The 21973-nt window shown below is 43.8% G+C and overlaps 1 protein-coding gene across 6 annotated transcripts in view; it reads left to right on the top strand.

Annotated features, from left to right (window-relative positions):
- The window catches only part of wnk3 (WNK lysine deficient protein kinase 3), a 45655-nt gene that overhangs the window by 19921 nt on the left and 3761 nt on the right, over positions 1 to 21973 (top strand). Inside the window, exons 3-24 of one of the 6 annotated variants that reach the window (XM_030422361.1) lie at positions 3117 to 3289; positions 4134 to 4354; positions 5217 to 5374; positions 5585 to 5673; positions 6231 to 6450; positions 6668 to 6992; positions 7493 to 7608; positions 7743 to 7934; positions 8453 to 11764; positions 11997 to 12040; positions 13236 to 13371; positions 13459 to 13575; positions 13683 to 13784; positions 13876 to 13924; positions 14344 to 14496; positions 14592 to 16720; positions 16953 to 17199; positions 20028 to 20113; positions 20201 to 20538; positions 20651 to 20886; positions 20976 to 21071; positions 21159 to 21322. In XM_030422361.1, the coding sequence (XP_030278221.1) occupies positions 3117 to 3289; positions 4134 to 4354; positions 5217 to 5374; positions 5585 to 5673; positions 6231 to 6450; positions 6668 to 6992; positions 7493 to 7608; positions 7743 to 7934; positions 8453 to 11764; positions 11997 to 12040; positions 13236 to 13371; positions 13459 to 13575; positions 13683 to 13784; positions 13876 to 13924; positions 14344 to 14496; positions 14592 to 16720; positions 16953 to 17199; positions 20028 to 20113; positions 20201 to 20538; positions 20651 to 20886; positions 20976 to 21071; positions 21159 to 21322 (8703 nt within the window). Of the gene's footprint in view, positions 1 to 3116; positions 3290 to 4133; positions 4355 to 5216; positions 5375 to 5584; positions 5674 to 6230; positions 6451 to 6667; positions 6993 to 7492; positions 7609 to 7742; positions 7935 to 8449; positions 11765 to 11996; positions 12041 to 13235; positions 13372 to 13458; positions 13576 to 13682; positions 13785 to 13875; positions 13925 to 14343; positions 14497 to 14591; positions 16721 to 16952; positions 17200 to 20027; positions 20114 to 20200; positions 20539 to 20650; positions 20887 to 20975; positions 21072 to 21158; positions 21323 to 21973 lie in introns of all 6 variants that reach the window. The other 5 variants (XM_030422362.1, XM_030422359.1, XM_030422364.1 and 2 more) reach the window with 5 other exon arrangements.

Here is a 21973-nt window from a genome sequence, read left to right as displayed (position 1 = left end):
TGGCCACTACGTATTATAGTGCGAAATAAATATATACCATTTTAACCCAGGACCTTATATGAAAAGAAAACTGTAAGCTAAGGCTAATGAACGCTTACAACATGCGCAGGAAAACTGCTAAGAGATGCACAGTCATGTACATCATATACTGAAAAATCGGAATGTAATACATTAGATTGGCTGATCAGTTAGCTAGCTAGGATGGCCAAAGGTTTGCATGGTGTTGCAGCTTTGGATGTGACTGATGCATATGGATGACTGTTACTTGAGGAGACAACATAGTTTGGATTTTTGGTATAGTGGACCTAAAGTAGCCTAGGCTATGCCCCTTCAATGTGCCATCATACAAATAATTTCCAGCCATGAATATCAACCCAGACCACACACTTAGATTGCTTAAAGTCACAAATGTTTTAGTCGACCAATTAAAAAAACGATTTTTATTTGAGCCCTTAAGTCCCCAACACTTTCCAACAAGCGAAGCCCTTGTTTCTGACAATCTCACAAACATTAAACGTCATTCATTTATTTGGGTCATATTTTTTGGTGTTCTTGTTAATTTCAGAATCAGAAAAACTTCACAAGACAAGGGAAAATTGTCTTTGACATGGCTCACACAGTACACATAGGAACATAGGAAGACCAGACATTTCATAAGGTATCATTATCGGAATAAACCTAATGAAAACAGCACCTTGTAGCTGCCTTGTGTATAGTCTCAGGTATTTCCACAATTACAGCTGCCCCCAGAAGTCCATGGTATAGACACTGGTATAAACTACACTTAACAACAGCTCTTGGCATTCACATATAAATATACACTTATCTGTATATCTAATTTATGCAAACTATTATGTTTATTCTTTTTATATTACTTTGTGTTTGAAAGTATTCACGCCATGAGGCTTCAGAAATGGAGAACAATCAGGCTGATTTACAGGAAGAAAGGGCTGTGTCATTGGCTCCTGAGCTGCACTTTCTCTACCTCACTTTCTGTCTGTTTCTCCCCAGCTTCCCCATTTCCATCTGATGGTTTTTTCCCTTTTTCTCCCGTGGTGTGCCATTTTGTTTGACAGATCTGTTTTTTGTGAGTTGCTGCTGTGCCAAAGTTTGACTTATACGCTCTAGCATACAATTCTAGATTATTGGCATCATTTTCAAGACTTTATTGTGTATTATTCACTTACATTTATCACATAGGTCAGTGTTAAGGAGGCCTCATAACAGCTGTAATTGTATTTGGGTGAGTTAAACTGTCTTGGCGATAGAAAAAGGACTGTGATTTTATAATGGCACTTGAAGAGCGAGTATAGCTGTTGTTGTGCCCCAGTCTTCAATATGGGTGTGTACGTGTGTGTGTGTATGTGTGAGCGAGTATGCGGATGGCGAGTAGGTTTGTGTGAGCCTGTCTAGACACAAGCTCACCAGCTGAACTCTTTGCGACCTTTGCCAAATGACGACCCTAAGGCTGTCTGATGCGACACTCAGAGGGAGACATGATAAACGCTGAGGAGGCAGCAGACAGGGACACACAGGCCAGAACTCTGTCTCAGCATGAGCCAGACAGTGAAGCAGACTGATGCTCTGACTGAAGATTGAGACAGAGGCAATGCTTCATCTCCCTTCAAAATAAAGCAGAAAGACAACACATGTAGATATGGTTAGCAGGACTGGAGAGATAAGCAGCATTGACACCTACGCTGGGTTAGACACACCTGCTCACGATCAGGTACACACAATTGCATAAGCATGCTTGCACGTAGCTACATGAGGCAGTTAGTGTTACAGGAAATGAGAACAGGGCAGACCTAGGCTGGCAACTTATTCTTAGCCATAAGAGTGCAACTATGAGCAGTCCTTTGGTTGATGCTACTTCCCTGCTGCGAGGGGAGGGGTGGAGGGAATGCTTCCAACGGTACTTCCAGAAAAGGACACAGAACCAGTATATACACAGAGAGCAAAAGATATATGGGAAGATGAAACACAGACACACAGGGTGAAGGTGCATGATGATATAAAGGTTGGAACTGCATCACATAAAAATATTTTTATTTTCATCCAAACATTTGCAGTACAATGACTCCATTGGGGGAGCCTGGTGTAAAGCAAAAAGCTGAACATCAATAGAATCGATCAGTGAAAAACCAGTGTTATGATGACTTCTATTTATAGTGAGGCCTGGCTGTGACACGGTGGTGGCTGCCATCCGACTCCCCTATAGATGTTAAGTCAGACACGTTGTTTGGTTATTTTTCTTTGCTTATTTTTTGCTTTTCCAAAATGGATTAAAGCTCTCTTCAAACTTTTCAGTACCATCTAATATTGCCCACGAACAGCAGGTCACAAGGTCAACAAAGGTCAAAAGACCACAGACCTGAAATGCTTTGTTATTTGTACACATGGATGACAACAGTTGTTTGTGACAAGTCTAAAAATAGGCCCCGGCACAGTGGGGACAGTCAGGATTTCATGAATGCTTTGATTACGAGCACTGTGTTTAATTATTTAATTTTATTTCACTATCACATTACTTGCGTATTCTTGAACACTATTTCCAAGTGATCTGATATTCAGGTGATTTAAAGATGTGTTTATTTTGTTGTATGTATACAGTAGATGTCAGCAGGGTTTAAGAAAATATAATTATGCATATGAATACACAAGTAGTAAGAGACATAATACAACATTACAACATTCAACTGCAGAACTGAGCAAGTGCATGTATGAGTCTTAGGTTTTAAAAATAGCCTATGCCCCAGTGTAACAGAATTAGTCAATGGCTGTCTCAGTTCCTGTGGGATGCTGCCAGTGTCAGTGAATTGGATTTCTGCCGCGTCCATTCTGTCCACCATACTAGGGATGTGTGGCAGATACAGTACAAATGTGTTTTATAGAGCTAAGGCTTGGGTGTTGTCTCAGCACTGCTGCAACTCTGTATTGCTAGTACCATCTAGTGGCAGTAGGTGTTAGTGCACATTAATGAATGTAGTGTCAGGTAGCAGTATTATGTTTGCACAGCTTGTGAAAATAAATGAAATAAATGTTTTGTGTTGGAATTGCCAGTCAGTAAATAGAAAATTCACACCAAATAACTTGTTGTGTTCCACTCACCGTAGGACCGCAAGCTGACCAAGGCGGAGCAGCAACGCTTCAAGGAGGAGGCAGAGATGCTGAAGGGGCTTCAGCACCCCAACATCGTCCGTTTCTATGATTCCTGGGAGTCTGTGCTCCGCGGCAAGAAGTGCATCGTTCTGGTCACTGAACTCATGACTTCAGGAACACTTAAAACGTTAGCACACCCCCCTCATATCTATTATTCTTTACTGGATGACAGCTCATTATCGTTGTCATTTGGTTAAGTCATTTTATCATTTCTATTAAGCGTAATCTTTTAGGGATAGTCTCTGATTGACATGAAATCCTCCAATCCTAATATCCTTGTCTGTATGTCTTGGCCATGTCATGGCATTAGCTTGAGTAAATGTCACCCACAGCTAGCCGCTGTCTACTGCAAATGATTATATAGTAATGAGGCACTCAAAATAACTGGACAATTCTTTGCTGATATACAGTATACATCATCATTTACATGTCAGGAAAGGACTGGAAAATGCAGTACAGTTTCTCTGACTGATGTCATCAGCTACAGTTCAAACCAAGCTGTACTCCCGCCTTCATAGTTAGCGAATATCAGCACCATTGTGTTTTGTAGATATTGGAGTATTTTGAGAGTATTTGTCTGAAGATTCCTTATATTTTAGTATGTTATACTGTAAATGGAGTTTGCAGTGGTTTGAGATTGTCCCAATACTATAACTGTCCCACGGTTTCATGGTGTCATGGTTTTACACAATTGTTATTATCAATAATAGTGACTCTGACAGCTACGAAAACAGAAGGTTTCTTTAGTTAATAATAATGTCCTAAAATACATACAAATGTATGTAAACTTGAACAAATATACTTAAAAACAAATGCTAGAATTCAGTAGTGTAGAAACATTTAATTGAATCAAATCAATCTAAATGTACTATGTAAAACGTATTTATTGATATCTAGTTGTCTTGTCAGTGGTTGTTTACAGTATTTTTTGAAGTCTGACTACAAATCCTGCTTTTGGTCTGTCTGCACAGTTACCTGAAGCGCTTCAAGGTGATGAAACCGAAAGTCCTGAGGAGCTGGTGTAGGCAAATCCTAAAGGGACTTCACTTCCTTCACACCAGGACTCCTCCGATAGTCCACCGGGACCTCAAGTGTGACAACATCTTCATAACAGGCCCAACAGGCTCAGTCAAAATAGGCGACCTCGGACTGGCCACTCTTATGCGGACCTCCTTTGCCAAGAGTGTTATAGGTAGGCCACATAGGTAGATCAACTATATACAAGTACAACGTCAGGCATGTCATAGGTTTTTCTCTCCCAGTATGTGTCTGCTCTGTTGACTTTATCCATCAACACTTTATCCTTTATATGTCGCAACAACCAGGTGCACTTAGAAGCTTGTATGAAACAACTGCATAAGTAGGCCTACATTAAATAGGAGAGGCCGCATCACTTTCACTGTCCTGTGTTTACAGGAGGGATGTAATTGCAGAGAACATCTCTCTCTCACTCTCTCTCTGTTTTTTCAGCAGAGCATGTGTGAATGTGAGTACACAGGGGGGTCGAGTGAGAGCAGATTATCCACTAGTTAATTAATCCTAGATGGCGTTGTTTTCTTGGTTGGATAAAACAATTAAAGCAAAAAAAAATGCTAACATGAGTCATCAAATATACCATACCTACCACCCAAGTAAAGTCTATGTGTGGAAGCACTCCGTCAGCAAACCCTAGTCAGACCCTATAGATATACTTTTCATTGCATTCAGCAGTGTACGGATTTTTATAGAGGGCCTCAGATGTCTCGGCGTATGGATTATTATTGACAGATTAACTCTAAAATCCATGTGGGCAACACTTAACATAAACAGAGACCACTGACGTGATGTTGGCTCTGTAAGCCAGCTTAATCAATGAACTGTGTGCACCATTTAGTCAAATAAAGTTTAACTCAGTATGCAAGAGTAATTGCCAGGAATATTGTTATCAGACTTTCAACTGAATGTTAATTCTTTCATTGACTCTGGGTATTCTGATTCTAAATTCAGATTTTAAACATTGATAGCTGTGAAACGGTATTTTAGCTGTTTAGTGAACTACCATCTGGTCTTCACAGGAACCCCAGAGTTCATGGCTCCAGAGATGTATGAGGAGCACTATGATGAGTCTGTGGATGTCTACGCCTTCGGGATGTGCATGCTGGAGATGGCCACTTCAGAATACCCCTATTCGGAGTGCCAAAATGCTGCTCAGATCTATCGCAAAGTCACAAGCGTGAGTCTCTCTGACTGCATTACCCAGCACATTTGTGGTGATGACATGTGTAGACCTAGTTCTTTAGTAATTCTTTATTCATTTTAAATGCAGCCCCATCTATCAAGCTCCAAGTTCAAAATGCCTTCAATGATTATATTCAATATTCCAAAACCTGATTGGGTAAATCCTGCTAGTTCAATTGATTAAATCTGATTTTCTTTTCGGCAGGGTATCAAGCCAGCCAGCTTTGATAAAGTGAATGACCCAGAGATCAAAGAAATCATCGAAGGCTGCATTCGTCAGAACAAGAGCCAGAGGTTAGCAAGTTTTATTATTCCTTTTTATTTCTATTATACCCATAACATGACATACTGCACTGTCTGAAGCAGAGCATGTGAGCGGAGCTGAGCGGCGAGAATTTCCGCTCCCCGCTTACGTGGGTGTTCACTCCTTCGCTCCATCGCTCAAAGTTAAACCAGACAGCTCCGCTCACCTAAAATTTCATTCAGGTGAAATCGCTCCATGCTCGCTCAAATTTAAAAGAGGGAGCAATTCCTGACGTTGCACCTATATGACCTGTCTGCTTGCTTTTCGAAATATTTTACAAACTCCATCTCTCAACGAATGACCTCTGATGTAGGCTAACCCTTGAAGGCACACGTGAGTCTGTGTGGACTTGTGCATGCCCTAGACTCGTGGAGAGCGGTATCAGAACGGAACTGGAGCGAAACGGAACCATCGCTCTGGCCTTTGGATTAAAACACGCTCTGCGCTCCGACTATATTTCGCACACTCCGCTCCCCGCTCGCTCTGCGCTCCGCTCACATGCCCTGGTCTGAAGCAGGATTTCTGATTGTTGTCTTTTGCCTGACAGACTCTCCATCAGAGACCTCCTGAATCACGCATTCTTTGGGGAGGACACAGGGGTCCGGGTGGAGCTGGCAGAGGAGGACACAGGCACCCAGGACTGTCTGGCTCTTCGGATTTGGGTGGAAGAGCCCAAGAAGCTAAAAGGGAAGCACAAAGACAATGAGGCCATAGAGTTCAGCTACGACCTGGAGAATGATAGCGCCGAGGAAGTGGCTCTAGAGATGGTGAGACTATGGGACAATCCTTACTTGTAGAAATGGGGGCAGTGAATGTCCAGTGTGGGATAGGATAGACTGGGAAAAGGCTTTGATGCTTCAAAGCTTAAACAAAGATCAGGTGTGGGAATTCCTTCAGCTCATTTATCAGTCATTTCAAGCTCCCTCCTTCTGACCTAGATTCACTTAGCCTATCTTTAGTCATAACTTTCTCTCTTTCTTTCAGGTGAAGTCAGGATTCTTCCATGAGAGTGATGCCAAAGTGGTGGGAAAATCCATCCGGGACAGAGTAAATCTGATCAAGAAGTCACGGGAACGTCGCCAGCAGCAGCTGCTCCTGCAGCAGCAGGGCTTTGAGGAAAGAAGAGACTCCAATCTCACCTCCTACACCTTTGCTCATCCATACTGCCAATCCTCACTTGGACCAGGACAGGCAGCTGGACAGATAGGAGGGGCAGGAGGAGGAGGGCAGGAGTCTGAGGAATTGCCTGAAGTGGACCAGCATGTCAGGCAGCAACATATATTCAGTGGGACAACACTTGGTCTGCCAGGTAGAGTGTGCACCTTCATGATATAGTTTATTTGCCAGGAGTTTATTAGAAAGGGATGCTAAGACTGCTATCAAATCATCCCAAAATTAACATCCTATGTCTTCTCTTAAGCACCTTTCCTTGATTTTGATGGTAAATGTCACAAAATCAAGTAGAGATGTGAAGGATTATTCATAAAGACTTCACAGTGCGAAGATAATCTGAGATGCCATTTTCTCATTTCCTTTAGTATAGAATAGTCCAGTGTACTGTATGGAGAATAAAAAGGAGACATTGGGGCACATTACCTTAGCATGTAGAACTGCAGCTTGGATACTTCTGGGTCATTTCACTCAGCGAGGAACCCTTCTAAGCAGAAAAGACTGTGTGATGGCAGTTTATGCATTAATAGACATAGACATAACAGAAGTTGAACAAATGTAAAATACCAAGTGAAAAATATGACATTGACAAGTATATGAGTTTTTACATTCCCTCTTATTTTGTACTGTCTTGTAAAGGTGAGAGCATTGGATCTGCCAGCTGTGAGTCTTATGCAAGTGGACAAAGCCAGGCGTACTCTCAGCCAGGGGAGTCATACACGCACTCCCAGACTCCTCTCCCCCCTACTGCATCTGTAAGTCTATGCAATGTTTTGTCTTTATTCAGTCAACGATTAATGGATCAGCTGATTAACTGATCCGTTAATACTTGATTGAATCTTTTGTATTTATAAATCACTTGTTCACTAACTATTTACTTGCACTACAGAGCACTGGTGCATCGGCACTTCCTCAGATGGTCCCTATTGGTGAGAGTGGAAGTGTTCCCATTGGCCAGAGTATTATTATGTCCAGCATGTCCATAGGCCAAAGTGGAGGGGGACCTGTTGGCCAGACATTTCTTCAGCCCACTTCCATGGTTCAACAGATATCCCCAAGTGTCCCTCAACAATATTTTCAGGTGAAAGGAGTGATATACAAATTTGTTTTTAAAATGAAAGCCATATTTACATTGGGTCTAAAACGTGTACTGTTACTGTTAATGGAAGTAAAGCTATGGTGCCACTGCTCTGTCGCATTTTGGGTTCTTTCCCCCTCAAGTAACTATTTACCCAACTACGATTCATCCTCATAATCCTCTGAGATCGTCTGACTGTATGCTGTTCAGGGTTTCCCCCCTGGAAATTAGATAGTGGAGGTGCTAAGATTTAATATATTGTGTAGCCTCTCTCTGCTCAGTTTGCATTTATGTTTTACTCAGTAGAAGTGCATTTACTTTCTAATTTTAGCTTTGCAGTTTGTATTTCAGGTGAGGCAGCCTACCTCCTCTATCAAACACTGTGGGAAACCCTGATCTATAATTAAATGTGTTGATGATTGATGCTTTTGCCAAAGCTTATGCTTACCTAATTGTTCTACTACTTTCTTTTCCCTCTTCTTTCAACACCAAATCATCATTCTGTCATTGTCACTAAGCAGTCACAAACATTACCATCAGATGCATTTCAAACTGCCACTCCCCATGGCTCAATGGCCCCCTCACAGTCTTACATACCCCCTGTTTCCCCACACGCACCCATTAACGTTCTCACTACATCCGTGTCAGTCGGTGATCCTGCTGGACTAGCGGGGAACATTGTGCCCCTCGCTCAGCAGACCCAACCCCCTGCCACTCCCATGCAGCTCACTGACATAATTCCCCAGGCAGCACCCCAGCCAACACAGCCCGTCATGATCCCTCAGCAGACTATTGTCCAACAACAACAGACAGGGATGGATCCCCAGACCTCCACCCTTCAGCAACAGCCACAACAGCAAATGGAGGCCCAGGCCACTCTGCTCGAACAACAACAAGTTAGTACCACTCAGCTACCAACCGAGCAGCATCCACAGAGCCTTTCAGCTACAGCTGTCCAGACACATCAACATGAGCATCAGCAGCAGATCTTTGTACAGCAGCCTGTTCCTCCTGTACACACAACTCCTCAGCAGCAAGTTTTACCTACACAAACAGGTATGGAGCAGCGAGCTGTGTCCTTGCCACAGCCGGGAGAGCAGCCTCAGACCTATAAACCTCAAACAACAGTGGATCCCCGTGAGCAGACGATGATACAACCACAACCACTACAGCAACAGCTTCAGCAACAACAACAAGCTTTGCTGCTTGAGCAACATCAGCCGTATGTCCAGCAACAGCGTGACCAGCAACAACAGCAAGCTTTGCTTCAACAGCAGCAACAACAATCGCAACTACAACTGGAGCAGCAGCAATCTCTTCTACACAAACAGCAAACTCTTATTCAACAGCAAGAGCAGCAGCAGCAGCAACAGCAAGGTATTTTACAACAACAGCAACAACATCAAGTGCTTTTACAGCATCAGTTAGAGCAGCAGCAACAACAGCCTCCTCTACAGCAACAGCAGCAGAACCAGATGTATCAACAAATTGGACAACGCCAAGCTGGAGTACAAAAAGAACCTGAGAGGCAACAAATTGTATTACAGCAGGCACAGCAAAAGGAACAACAATTGCAGCAGGCCTTACTCCATCAGATGGAACAACAACAGCAACAAGCACTAATACAACAGCATTTACAGCAGCAGGCAATTTTAAAACAGCATCAGCTACAACAGACAGTTCAGCTACAGCAACAGCAACAAGAACAGCAACAAGTGCAACTCAAGCAGCAGATGGAGCAGCAACAACAAGCTCTGCTGCAGCAACATTTAGAACAGCAGCGTCAGCAACAATTCCTGCTGCAGCAACAACAAGCTGAGAGACTACATCAACAGGCTTTGATACAGCAACAGATTCAAGAGCAGCAACAAGCAGCCATCATTCAGCGTCAGCAAACTGAGAAACAAGAGGCTGTCCCAATTCCACAAAGTAACAGTGAGCAGCAGATTCAGCAGCACGCATGTATTGCGCAACTAAACACCACTCAGTTTCCACCCCATACCTCGCTCACACAGCAGCAAGTGATGGAGCAACAACATCACGCAGCACTGATCCAGCAACAAGCGCTTGTTGCCCAGTCTCAGCATCACACCTCTGTGATGGAACCTCATATCCCAGTTGGAGCTCCAGCTGGCACCGAGGTGATTCAGCACCAATCTCAAATTGTCTCACAGGTCCAGGTTCCTATGGCCATTCAGACTACACAGATCCCTGTCCAGACACCTGCTATGGTCCAAGCGCAAGTCCTCACCCAACAAGGACAAAGTGATGCTCTTCCCCAGAACCAGGGCCAGGTCCCAGTCCAATTTATAGCCCAGTCCACTGTCCAAGCAGCTCAGGCCCAAGTTACTCCTCCAGTGGCAATGATCCAGGGCCAAACCCACATTATCCAGACTCAGCAAGTTCCGCCACAGACTAGTTATCCAGGACCTGCTGCTACCACACAGAGCCAAGTAACTGCTCAGCCATTAATCCAGAGTCAGCCTCTGCACCTGTCCCAGGCAAAACATGGTCAGGGTCCAGCGGTGGATATTCAGATGATGGGCCAACAAAGCCAAGCTGTGGTCCAGCCTCCAGCTGCAATGACTTCAATTCCCAGTCAGATCCAGCCTGAGAATGTTGTTCAGCAAAAGGCTCAAGTGCCAGGGCTCATGCAACCACAGCTCGAGCAACAAACTCAAGGCACACCACCTATCCAGGTGCATGCTCAGGCCGCTACTAGCCTTTTGACCCCTCAGTATGTCCCTCAGCCTACCCATCCCACCATGCCATATGTGCAGCAGGATATTACTCATATTACACAACAGCAGCAGCAGCAGCAGCAGCAGCAAGAGCCTGTTCTGCAGTATCAGCAGGCGATTCTGTCTCCTGGCACAGCTGGAAGTGTTGGACCTACACCAGAAAGTCTCAGTTCTGCAGTTGACCCTGCAAACTTTGTCTCCTCTCCTCATCCTGTGCAGCAGGCTGGACAAGCCTATGTTCCAGGCCAAACAACACTGCAACCAGTGGTTCAGTCCCAGCAGCAGCCCCACGGAAATACCACTGACCCCTCAGTCATCCAGCCCATCTCCCAGCCTACTATCCCTCAGTCCATTGGGCAATACCAGCAACCACTACAGCAACTTCCTCAAGCGCAGCAACCACAAGCTCCACCTCCTCCACAGGCCCAGATATTAGCACAGCCCATCCAAGCTCCCACCCATCAAGCACCAAAGCAGGCTTTGTTATCCCTTGAGGAGAGTCAGCTGTCAGCCCCACCTGCTTCACATCTGGTGACCCATCCCGCTGCACCGATAGTCACCAGTAATGTGGCTGGGCCTCAGTCCCAGACCAGGACCCTGCCCCTCTATAGTCATCTAGTGGCAGGCCCCCCTCCGTCTCCGCAGCATCAAGTGAAGCCGATGCTGCCAGCTCACACTCACACACAAACCAGCATTCAGGCCCAAATACACTCCCAAACACAGACACATGTTCAGACACAGGCTCATTCTCACACTCAGACACACACCGAGACACCTATCGCTGAACAGTCTGTCCTGCACCATGCTGTCTTTCCTGCACAGCAAACACCCCTCAGCCCCTCTCATACCTTGTGTCCCCCTACATCACTACCATCTCTTCCATCCCGGCCATCCTACCATCCTGCTGCTGCCCCTGTACCAGAGATGCCTTCATCTCCACCTGCGGCCCAGGTAACCCTACCCGGGCAGGCCGACTTTATCCCCACTTCCCCTCCGCCTGTCACTACTCTACAAGCGCTTGATTCTAATGCCCCCAAACTGCCCCAAGCCTCGCTGCAAGACTGTGACCTTTCCCTGCTGGGCATTGCTCAGGTACAGGAAGAATGAAAGTTTGCTGTGTTAATTACAAAATAATTTTACTTTGCTGACATACTGGCAAAATGATTAATTAATTCTTACAAAAATTAATATGTAAATATGTTAGTAAATGTAATATCCATTTTTACACTACAGCTTTCTTTGCATTTGATGTGTTTAATTGTTTTCTGTTTTTTTCCTGTGTGCCTGCATACTCCTTTGTGTCTGTGTTCACGTCATGCTATAGGATGGTCCGTACCTGTCAAGTACAGAACGTCATTCTTCTTCAGGGTATGTCTGATATCATTGTTGTCTGATGTTAGCTCTGTTTGCTGGTAATAGTCAGAAGTCTTTCAGTATGTCCATTTTCATCAGACAAAGCTACATGAGTAGATTTACTGGGAGAATCTGATCGCCTTAATCCGGAAACAGCTGAACAAGGCCAAAGAATGTACATTTTTGTGAGACTTACTCATGTGAGTGTTCCAAGATAAATGTACCCTTCATTAGTGGGAAAGTTTAATTAACAAAATGAAAATAATTAGTAAAAGGAAGTATTCACACCAATAAACCATAAAAAACATAGTAATAGTAAAGCTGTTAATGACATCATCAAAGCAGCGCTGCAATGTGTCAGAAATAAAGAGGTGGTTTTAGCAGCAAAGTGGTCCTAACATCTGGCTTTTGTGAATATGTACAATTGGCATTCACTCCTGGGTCAACTGACTCTGCAGGTATTTATCTTGTTCATCTTGGATCAGCTGTAATGTTGGCACAACACCTAGGTGAACATGCTAATATTTGCCACTCTTCAGGCATGATGCTATGAAATGTGTTGACGTTAAGGCTGCTGGCTTGTTAATACTTTTCCATCTGGTCCTGTCAAGCAGTGCTTGGACATTGTTCAGTTGGCGCTGAGTTTGAAAGAAGTAAAAAATAGCCAACAGAAGGTGATGTAACACTGTTGGTGTAACAGAGGATACTGGACAGAGAAAAGATCCTACAAACTATTGTAATGTTTCATTTCAGAAAATGCCTATAAAAATCAGATAATCTTTTGTTTTTCAACTATATGATATAATAAACAGAACATTATGATTAATTTTACATTAAGTTTGTCTATGTTACATATTTTATTTGAGTCAATTTGGTTCATTAATAACTCGCACCAGAACAAATCTGTTTGTACGAGTGGTTCTTCAATGAGACCAGTTGTCCATATTGCCCATACAGAGTGGTTAATGGCCTTCCAATGTGCATGAATAAGGCATTTAGATGTATATTTGATGTTATAAAATAGTGTGAAAATTGTACAGAATGTTATTAATACATATGTGTACTACATATACGAATATTGCTTTTAGATAATGTTCTTATTTTCAGCAACTTACAGACAATGCAGTTACAGTATGTGGTCAGAGTCCTGCTATAGAACTTGTCATTTACAGGACAATGTGTTACAACCCTTCTATTTTACCACCCACAGGTCTGTTCCAGCCAATGGAGAAGAAACCTGTCAGCTCCTGGCCAATGGAAAGCTAGATAAATTAAAAAATCAAAGAAGAGCTTCCTGTCAGAGGCCTGAGAAGGTTTCACATCAGTTTCAACTGAGCATGCTCCAGGTGAAAAGAAAATGTCAAAAAATAACAAACTTAGTTCCTAAAGTTAATGGACAAGTATATAATGTTAACTCGTCTTCCTAACCACAGGTGTCCGGCACTGGTGACAATATGGTGGAGTGCCAGTTGGAGACGCATAGCAACAAGATGGTGACATTTAAATTCGACATTGAAGGGGATGCACCGGAGGACATAGCGGAATACATGGTAGACTGCTCATGTATTTACACAGACAGCATTGTTTCCCCCCCCCCCCAAAAAAAAAAATTATTATATATTTTAATCATTGCTGTTTCTTTTGATTTTGCTCGCAGGTGGAGGAGGACTTTGTCCTTGATGTTGAGAAAGAAAAATTTGTTGAGGAGCTTAGAGCCATAGTCAAGAAAGCTCATGAACTTCTTCAAACACTTTCACTGGTATGTTGATTTGCATATTTTCATCAACCTTTTCTTGTTTTTGTTTTTTTGAGTGAATATCGATTAATTTAAATCATTTTTTCTTTATTAGACTGGATCAACTGACCAGCTGCATGTGAGCACACCAACTGGCTCTTCAGGTAAGTTATGATTAAGTTGTTTCTCATTCACAAACAAAGTATAACTACAAAATGAGAAAAAGCTTTTCGTGTAAATTTAATCCATCGTCTAAATCACCCTGAAACTGTGTTAGACTCGCTCTCCCCCCGGACTATGTGCTGAGACCCTATTTGTACTGTTGCTGTTCATTTGGTGCTGTTCTGAGCATTATTTGTGGCTTTTTGGTGGCGGGTTATATTTGGATCCATTTACTGCAGTGTATTGTTGTCGTGCGGTCGTTTCTGAGGTTGATAAAACTCCGTAAATTAGCGGTCTGCTAACTTGATCTCTCGAGAGGGAGTGTAACACAGTTTCACAGTGATTTAGACCATGGATTAAACTTACACTGGAATATCCCTTTAACTTTTAATAACAAGTAAAATATATTTTTGATTTCCAGTGGACTCGGTACCCCATTCTTCCCCAGTGGGACGCTGGCGCTTCTTTATCAACCAGACCATCCGCCATAGAGACTCTCTATCCAGCCAGGGAGCAGGGACACCACCACCCGCTTCAGAGGCGAGGATACCTCAGTCTCCCCAACCAGAGAAAGGTGAGCACTACCCACATCTGTTCTAATCTCTTGCTTATTAACATGAGTTGACAACATAACAGAAACTAACCGTGTGTTCCTCTCTGCGGATATAGAAGGGGAAGGATCCCAGGGTCTGGAGTCTTTGACTGGAATGGCCTCTCCCCCCTGCCCCACTCTCTCTGCCACCTCTCCTCCAGTCTCCACTGTCTCAGCCCCTGCCTCCATGGCCCCCTCAACACTTACTGCCCTGGCCCCTAACACCGCTGCCTCTGAGAGCACCTCTGCGCCAGCCTCCACTCTTGAAGCTTCCGTTCCTGTCACTGCTGCAGGCGGTCCCCTCACCCCAGCTTTTGTTGACCAAATTCCCAGTGCTCCCTCATCCATTAAAATACCTGCTGCTGCTGCTGCTGCTAACCCCACCTTGTCCACTGCTCCTACCTTTGTGTCTCCCACACCCACCACTATTCTGCCAGATGTACTCTCTTCTCCTGGAACCAGTGGTTGCTCAAATGTAGGTCAAAGTATAGGGGATACAGTGATGCCTACTTCCAGGCCATGTGTCCCTGCAGTGGATCAGTCTTCAACCACTTTTCATTCTCCTCCTCCTGCTGCTGCTACAGTGATCTCTTCAGCGGTAAGCCAACTTGGCATGGAGCAACAGACACTCACCCAGGTGGCCCAACCAGCCCCACAGCAACCCCAGCTGCAGCCACAGCTACAAACACAGCTACAACCTGAGATACAGCAGCAGGCACCAGCAGCTCAACAGCAAGTACAGGCAACACAGATTGATCAACAAGCACAACAGATACAGCAGCAAATACAACCACAACATCCAGTGTATCAAGAACAAATACAGCTGCAGCAGGAACAATCACTGCAACAGTCCCTCCAGCAGTTACACCATCAGCAACTAATGCAGAAACAAATAACGCTTCAGCAACAACTGACTGAGGTGCAGGTGCTGCCTCGGCCCGATTTGTTACAACAGTCTGTGCCTCTGCAGCAGTTTTTGCCCCCAGTGCCCCTACAGCAGACACAACAATCACTTTCTCAACACCAAACACAACAGTACGCCCCACAGCTGCTGCAACAGCCTCAGTTACAGCAGTCACCACAGCAGGTTATGGCACCGCGAGCGGCTGTAATGCCCCAACAGCAGGCCCACATCGATCACCAGCAGCAGCAACAGTTAAATCTACAACAGACACTACACTTACAGCAACAGCAAATGGTGCAGCAGCAACAACAACAAATGGTTCAGCAGCAGCTACAGCAGCAGCAGCAACAACTGTTTATTGGAGCTGTGGCTTTGCAGCCAGATCAAACCCAGATGCTACCCCTGTCAATAAGTCAACAGTTTCTTCAACAACCATCACAGCTAAATGTTAGCCCTGTACCACCACAGCAGATTCCACAACAAGCTCAAATCCCTGCTGAGCTGGCACATCAACACATACAGTCACAGCCACAGCAGCAACAAGAGGCAGTTAAAGCCATGGAGACGCCCCAGAAACAGCAGCATTTTCCACTGCAGAAGCAGTCCTCTCTACAGATGTCAGAGTCAGAGGTGTCCACAGGAGAGATAAGTTTCACAGAGGACACATGCAGCTACTCTACCCCATTTCACCCTCCTTCTGACTCCTCTCTGCCACCTCTGAGTCTGGGCACCGCTGATGCCCCCTTACCCTCCCTATCCCTCACAATGACACCATCACCTGCCCAGCCATCATCTGTGGCCGAGTCAGACAGTGAAGGCCCCCCAAAAATTGAATTTGTAGACAACCGCATAAAGACTCTGGATGAGAAGCTGAGGAACTTGTTGTATCAGGAGTACAGCAGCGTAGCACCAGGCGGAGGAGTTGCCTCTGGCCCTACATCAGCTGCCTCCACATCAGCAGGAGGAGACGAGTCGTCTGAGCCACAGTCGGTCCACCACTCATCTTTTCCCCCACCTGCCTCCTCCTCAGATACATCCCCTCACTCCTCATCCTCATCTACCTCCTCGACCACCTCCCGTTCCTCCTCTACCTCCCCTGACCCGGAGAGAGATGGGGTAGGAGTGGAAGCTCCCTTAGAAGTGCCCAACTTTGCGCAGCTGGGCCCTGTGGATCAACAGCCTGGCCCATCTCTCCCATCCACCTCTGCCTCTTCCACCCTGCCTACCTCTCTTCTGCATCCCAATCAGGATGACTCTGCTGGGCCCCAGCGCCCACCCATACCAGGAGAACCAACCATTCTAGTGAGTGAACATGACAGAAAAGATTTTGAATCAATATTCTATCGATTTTGTCTTTCACTGTACTGAATTTACATTATTTTACTGTTTATATTTTTTTGTATAGCTGTGTAAATGTGACCCTACTATGTTATGTTTCTGTGATATATGTCATGTTTAAATGTGTGAATATCCCTCTCATTTTGAACGTATCAACTCCAATGCGGCCACTCTTTAACTGTCTTAACTGTTCTAGGCTGTACCCCCACACTCTGACACCAGTACCACTGGAGACGCATCGTGGCCCCCCAATCAGCACCCGATCCCCCTCCGGCATGGACAGCAGAAGCACAATGCAGGAGGTGGATATTTTGGCCTAAACCTGACATGTCCTAGTATCAGAAATCCTGTTAGCAAGAAATCCTGGACTCGCAAATTCAAAAACTGGGCGTGCAAACTGCGCCACTCCGCCAGCTTGTTCAAGAAGCCCAGAGTCCAGCAAGGTAGCGTCCTCTTAGGGAGCGAGCAAGCGAGAGAGAGAGAGAGAGCGAAAGAGAGTGAGAATGAGTTGTTGGGGCATGGACCTAAATCTAATATCTAGTACTAGTTTTAACATAGTAAAATAACTTTCTTAACCATCAGGAATTAATAACTGTTAATGTTAAAGGATGTTAATGTTTACAGCTAATAAATCCTGTTTTTGTATATTGTGACAATAGTTTCCATGTAATGTCAGTGTTGACATCACTACATACATTATTGTGTTTTTGTTTCGTTCTGGTTTCTTTTTTGAATTTCCTTTCACTTAATTTGACTTTCTTGGCAATCTTTCTTTTTGCATGGGTTACTCACCCAGGGGCGAGAACAGTGGAGAGTAGAGGAGGGTGGAAGATTGGCACAGTGTAGGAAGAGATTGGCATCACAATACTGATGCCCGCCCCAGTGCAGATGAGCTCTGGAGCAAAAGCCCGGCTGTACCTGTGCCCAGGACATAACCCTTCATATGACACCCCCCTTTTATTGCCCCAAGTCCGCAAGCACGGCAGCAGCAACCATCTCACCTCCTCACCCCCACCTGCTGGCGCAATGTAGACAGCACCGCACAACTCACGTCAGATAAGATAGATGCTAAGTTGCTAAGCTGATATTATGCAATTAGAATATGTGTACGCTTTTTGTGTCAGTTTATACAGTATAGCATTGCTCCAAGAGGCTCTACTATATGCTGTAGTTGTAGCAAATGCATTTATGAACATTACTCTTTCACTTAATTTGCATAATTAATAATGCTTTATATTAAGGTCTTGTACTGTGTAAAGTAGGTAATAATGCTCTTATAAGTCTGTCTAAGGTGCCTTTTAACATCCAGATTATATAAGTGTTAATGATAACAAAGTAAATATGTTCATTTTTAGACTGTAAATAATTGATAAGCACTTCTAAAAAGAAAATAAGTGTTAACAGTTTATAGACAAGGGCTTTAATAAATTGCTATCGTTATTGCTATCAGTCTATCAGCTGCAAAAGAAAACTGTAATAAGTACATGGTGAACTACTAATAAATGCACAATAAAGTATGTTTTAACCTTAATATAGCAAAAAGATAGCTTATTAAAGGTTTAAAAATGGCCCACTGGCTTGGTGGAGGGAAAAACCTCCACCAAAAAGACACAGCTCTGGCCCTCCATCAAACTAATGCCCCTCAGTCAGTTCACTCTTGTTTTACCTCAGTTCCTATCACCCTCTTTGTCTTATTTACCCGCATCAGCAGGATTCTTCAGTGTTTCCACAGATATTACAGATTTCACTTTTACCTGAGGGAAAACACTGCCTCTTCTAGTTTTGACTGTGCAATGCAAAACATTTTTCCTCAGTGCCATAATGCTTAATTAATTATTGCGGTATACATCAGTTCCAGTGGGCAGGCCAAATATCATAGTGAAAGTGAGGTTTATAGGGAACCGATCAATAGGAGGATGATGTCGTTTTTCTACAGCCATTACACAGCGCAATCAGTATTTACTTCAGAATGACAAGCTAAAGCAAAAAAAAAAAATTCTATTGACATTTTAATTTCAATAAGTGTGTTTTTAATGCTATTATGAACTATGATAAGAATCTCAAAGTTTTTATTAAGATTCATAAGCAGCCTATTCACCATAAACAAGTTAATTATATGGGTTTATAAATGTCTTTTAATCTGACAAACATATTCTTGATGCTATTATTATTATTTCTATTATTAATATTGTTATTATTATTATTAATTCTTATATAGTCTTATTAATGTTAATAGGCATCTTATAAGGACCAATTAACTAACTCCTTATTAAAAGGACCTTAATATACAGTGTTACTGCATCATTTCTAGTATATATTGTGTCATTACCAGGGCCTACAAGCTAAAGTCAGGTTCTGTTATACATGGGTAGGCTTTTCATATGTTAAAGTGTTTCAGCCATCTTGCATGCGTTTGTGTTTCCGTGTGATCTGTGTGACAGTAGCTCAGAACTCTTTTTTTGCTACAAGTACACATACATGAGCATGTTATGTTGTGTTCTACACAAGTGTCTAATAATGGATCGTTATCAGTAAGTAACACCTGTATCAGGCTGCATATGTAAATGTTGGTTGTAAATTATGCAGTGATTATCCATGTACACAATTTGCTAATGTAGTGATCCCAAATATCAAACACACTGAACAATATCACTGTGGTTCTCAAACATGATATTGGGCTGTGTTGTCTGGTATATGAGTGGGAATATGGTGAGTCAGTGAGAATGAGAGAGTGGATGTGTGGGTGGGTGGGGGTACACTGTTGTTAACATTTAACTGCCATTTCACAGTATGTTTTTTTATTTGATCTAACAACTTACTATCATTGTGTTTTTTTAATGAAACAAGCATTTACCACCCCTTCCCACACACTCATTACATATTTCTCATCAGCATGTAATTTTACATCCACAATAAGTTACACCTATCCTTCAATTTATTGTTTGTAATGTAGAGAGTTGACTGCCACAGAACTCAACATATGTTCACACATTTTACAGACCTGCATGCAAGCCATGTAAGTCACAAAGTTGACGATATGTGTCATTGGTGGGTGATTTCTAACACTGTGCCTTTGTGTTCGTGCCCCATGTCTATCTGTGTGCATCTATATGTCTCTCTGTTGTGTATATTTTTTTTGTGTATTTATTGTCTGTCACTGTTGTATTTGTCTACATCGTCATTCATGTGCTCTTCACACCCGTGTCTCTGTCTTTCCTGTCTTTGGGTCCTTGTCTTCCCTTTTTGTTTTTCATCCCTGTCTCTTTATCAGATGGACGTTCCAGCAGTCAGGCACTTAGAGAGGAGAAAGAGGCACCACCCCTGAATCCACCTCACTCGCGCAAAGGGCGATTTCATGTAAGAGCAACTTCTCAGATTGTTATCTTTGTCACTCATTAGTCTCAACTTCATTGCAGCTAATGTCTCCCACCTCCTTTGCCACAGGTCACCCCAGTGCCCCAACCCTCTCCCCCAAAGGAGGCTCCATCGGGGCACAGCAGCGCTCACAGGAAAGTGGGACGCTTCTCTGTAACGCAGGCTGAGACTAGGAAAGAAGACAAACAGACTGACAGCTCCCCAGTGTCTCCTGATTTAGAGAGGGAGAGAAGGAAGTGTCGGGCAAAGGAGGGAGAGAAAGATGAAAGTAAGAGGACCCCAGCAATGGCTCACCTGCCACGAGGTCATGGGCACAGCCACTCACCCCTGGGCAGCAGCGATGAGGAAGATGAGAGTGAGCTTGAAGATGAAGATCTGAGAAAAGAACTGCACAAGCTTAGAGAGAAGTAAGTCAGTTTTTTTGATTATCTTATCTCTTAGGACCCTATTTAAATGATCTATCGTGCAGCCTCAGAATGCTCACCACCTACTCTCTGTTTTCTATCTCTTGTTCTACAGACACATCAAAGAGGTGGTATCCCTTCAGGCCCAGCAGAACAGAGAGCTGCAGGAACTATACAGACAGCTTCGATCCCTCAAAGACCAAAGGCAGAGTCTGCCTGCCTCCCTGTCCCGAACCCCTCCTCTTCCTACGGCACCTCCTCTCCTCTCTCCTCGTAGGCCCAGGCCAGCGAAAATCAAGCTCCGGCCACGGCCTCATTCTCACATGGATAACAATGGAGTTACGCACTCTGGTAAGGCTTTTTATCAACACTCTCTCTCTCAACTATCTTTTCTCAGTTGCTTGCTGTCTGTGTAACCGTTTCTTGTATCTTTCATCCAGCGATTCAGCAGTCGAGTGGTTTCTCAGGTGGTGAACAGAGTAGACTGCCTCTATACTGCAACCCAGAGCACCACACCTCGCTGCCTGCTAAAAGAGGTATGCTTTCTCATTGACATATCAAAGCTACACATAATTCAGTTGCAGTCAGTGGTATGATGCATACCCAATTTTTTTTTTCGACAGATCAGAGTCCTCTAAGAAAAAGCACATTCACAGATGAGCTGCACAAGCTTGTAGATAATTGGACAAAGGAGACGGTGGGCCCCTCCCCGCCCAAGCCATCACTCAATCAAATCAAGCAGATTCAGCAGGTGCAGGAGTTGGGAGGCTGGAGCCAGCAGACTGAGGTAGGAAGAAAGAAGGTTTGATACATGGTTGGGTGGATTGTTGATGTTTTATCTTAAATGTGTTGGATAAATTTGGATAAATATTTTGCGAGAGATGATTAAAAGTTAAATTCACCGAAAAATGAAGATGAAATCGCTATCTAATCAGCCTCATGACAGTGGAAAGTCGGGTGAAATTTCGTATTCCACGAAACTTTTCTAGAGCTTCACAGCAACATAAAACGTACAATGTAAAAAATCAAACAGACAAAAAAAAAAACCAAATATATCTGGCTTGATACAGCTCAACCATCTTAGGACATGCTCACGCTTGGCCCATTTGCTCCATACCATGCCGAAGCGCGTTTGTCCATTCTCCCCCTTCCCCAGCTGGCCTGCACTCACACTGCTCCGCCTGCAACTGACTTGAGCAGGCCAACCTCGTACATATGTCATCACGTTGTATCGTGGTTCGTGGCACTTTGGAGAACACAGAGTACATGACTAACTTAACTGTTGTTTTTGTCATAGGCTCTCTTACATTCCTGGATTTCTTGATTATGCGTTATATACATTACTACTCTTCATGTCCACATTGCGCAACAGTGTTTCTGCTCGTGCATGAGCAACCGTACTGTCCTGAAGCACAACTCAACTGTGCCAGGGCCAAGG

The sequence above is a fragment of the Sparus aurata genome, chromosome 7 (assembly GCF_900880675.1).
Source record: "Sparus aurata chromosome 7, fSpaAur1.1, whole genome shotgun sequence".
In the NCBI taxonomy this organism is placed as follows: domain Eukaryota; kingdom Metazoa; phylum Chordata; class Actinopteri; order Spariformes; family Sparidae; genus Sparus; species Sparus aurata.
This window is presented reverse-complemented; position numbering and strand designations above follow the sequence as displayed.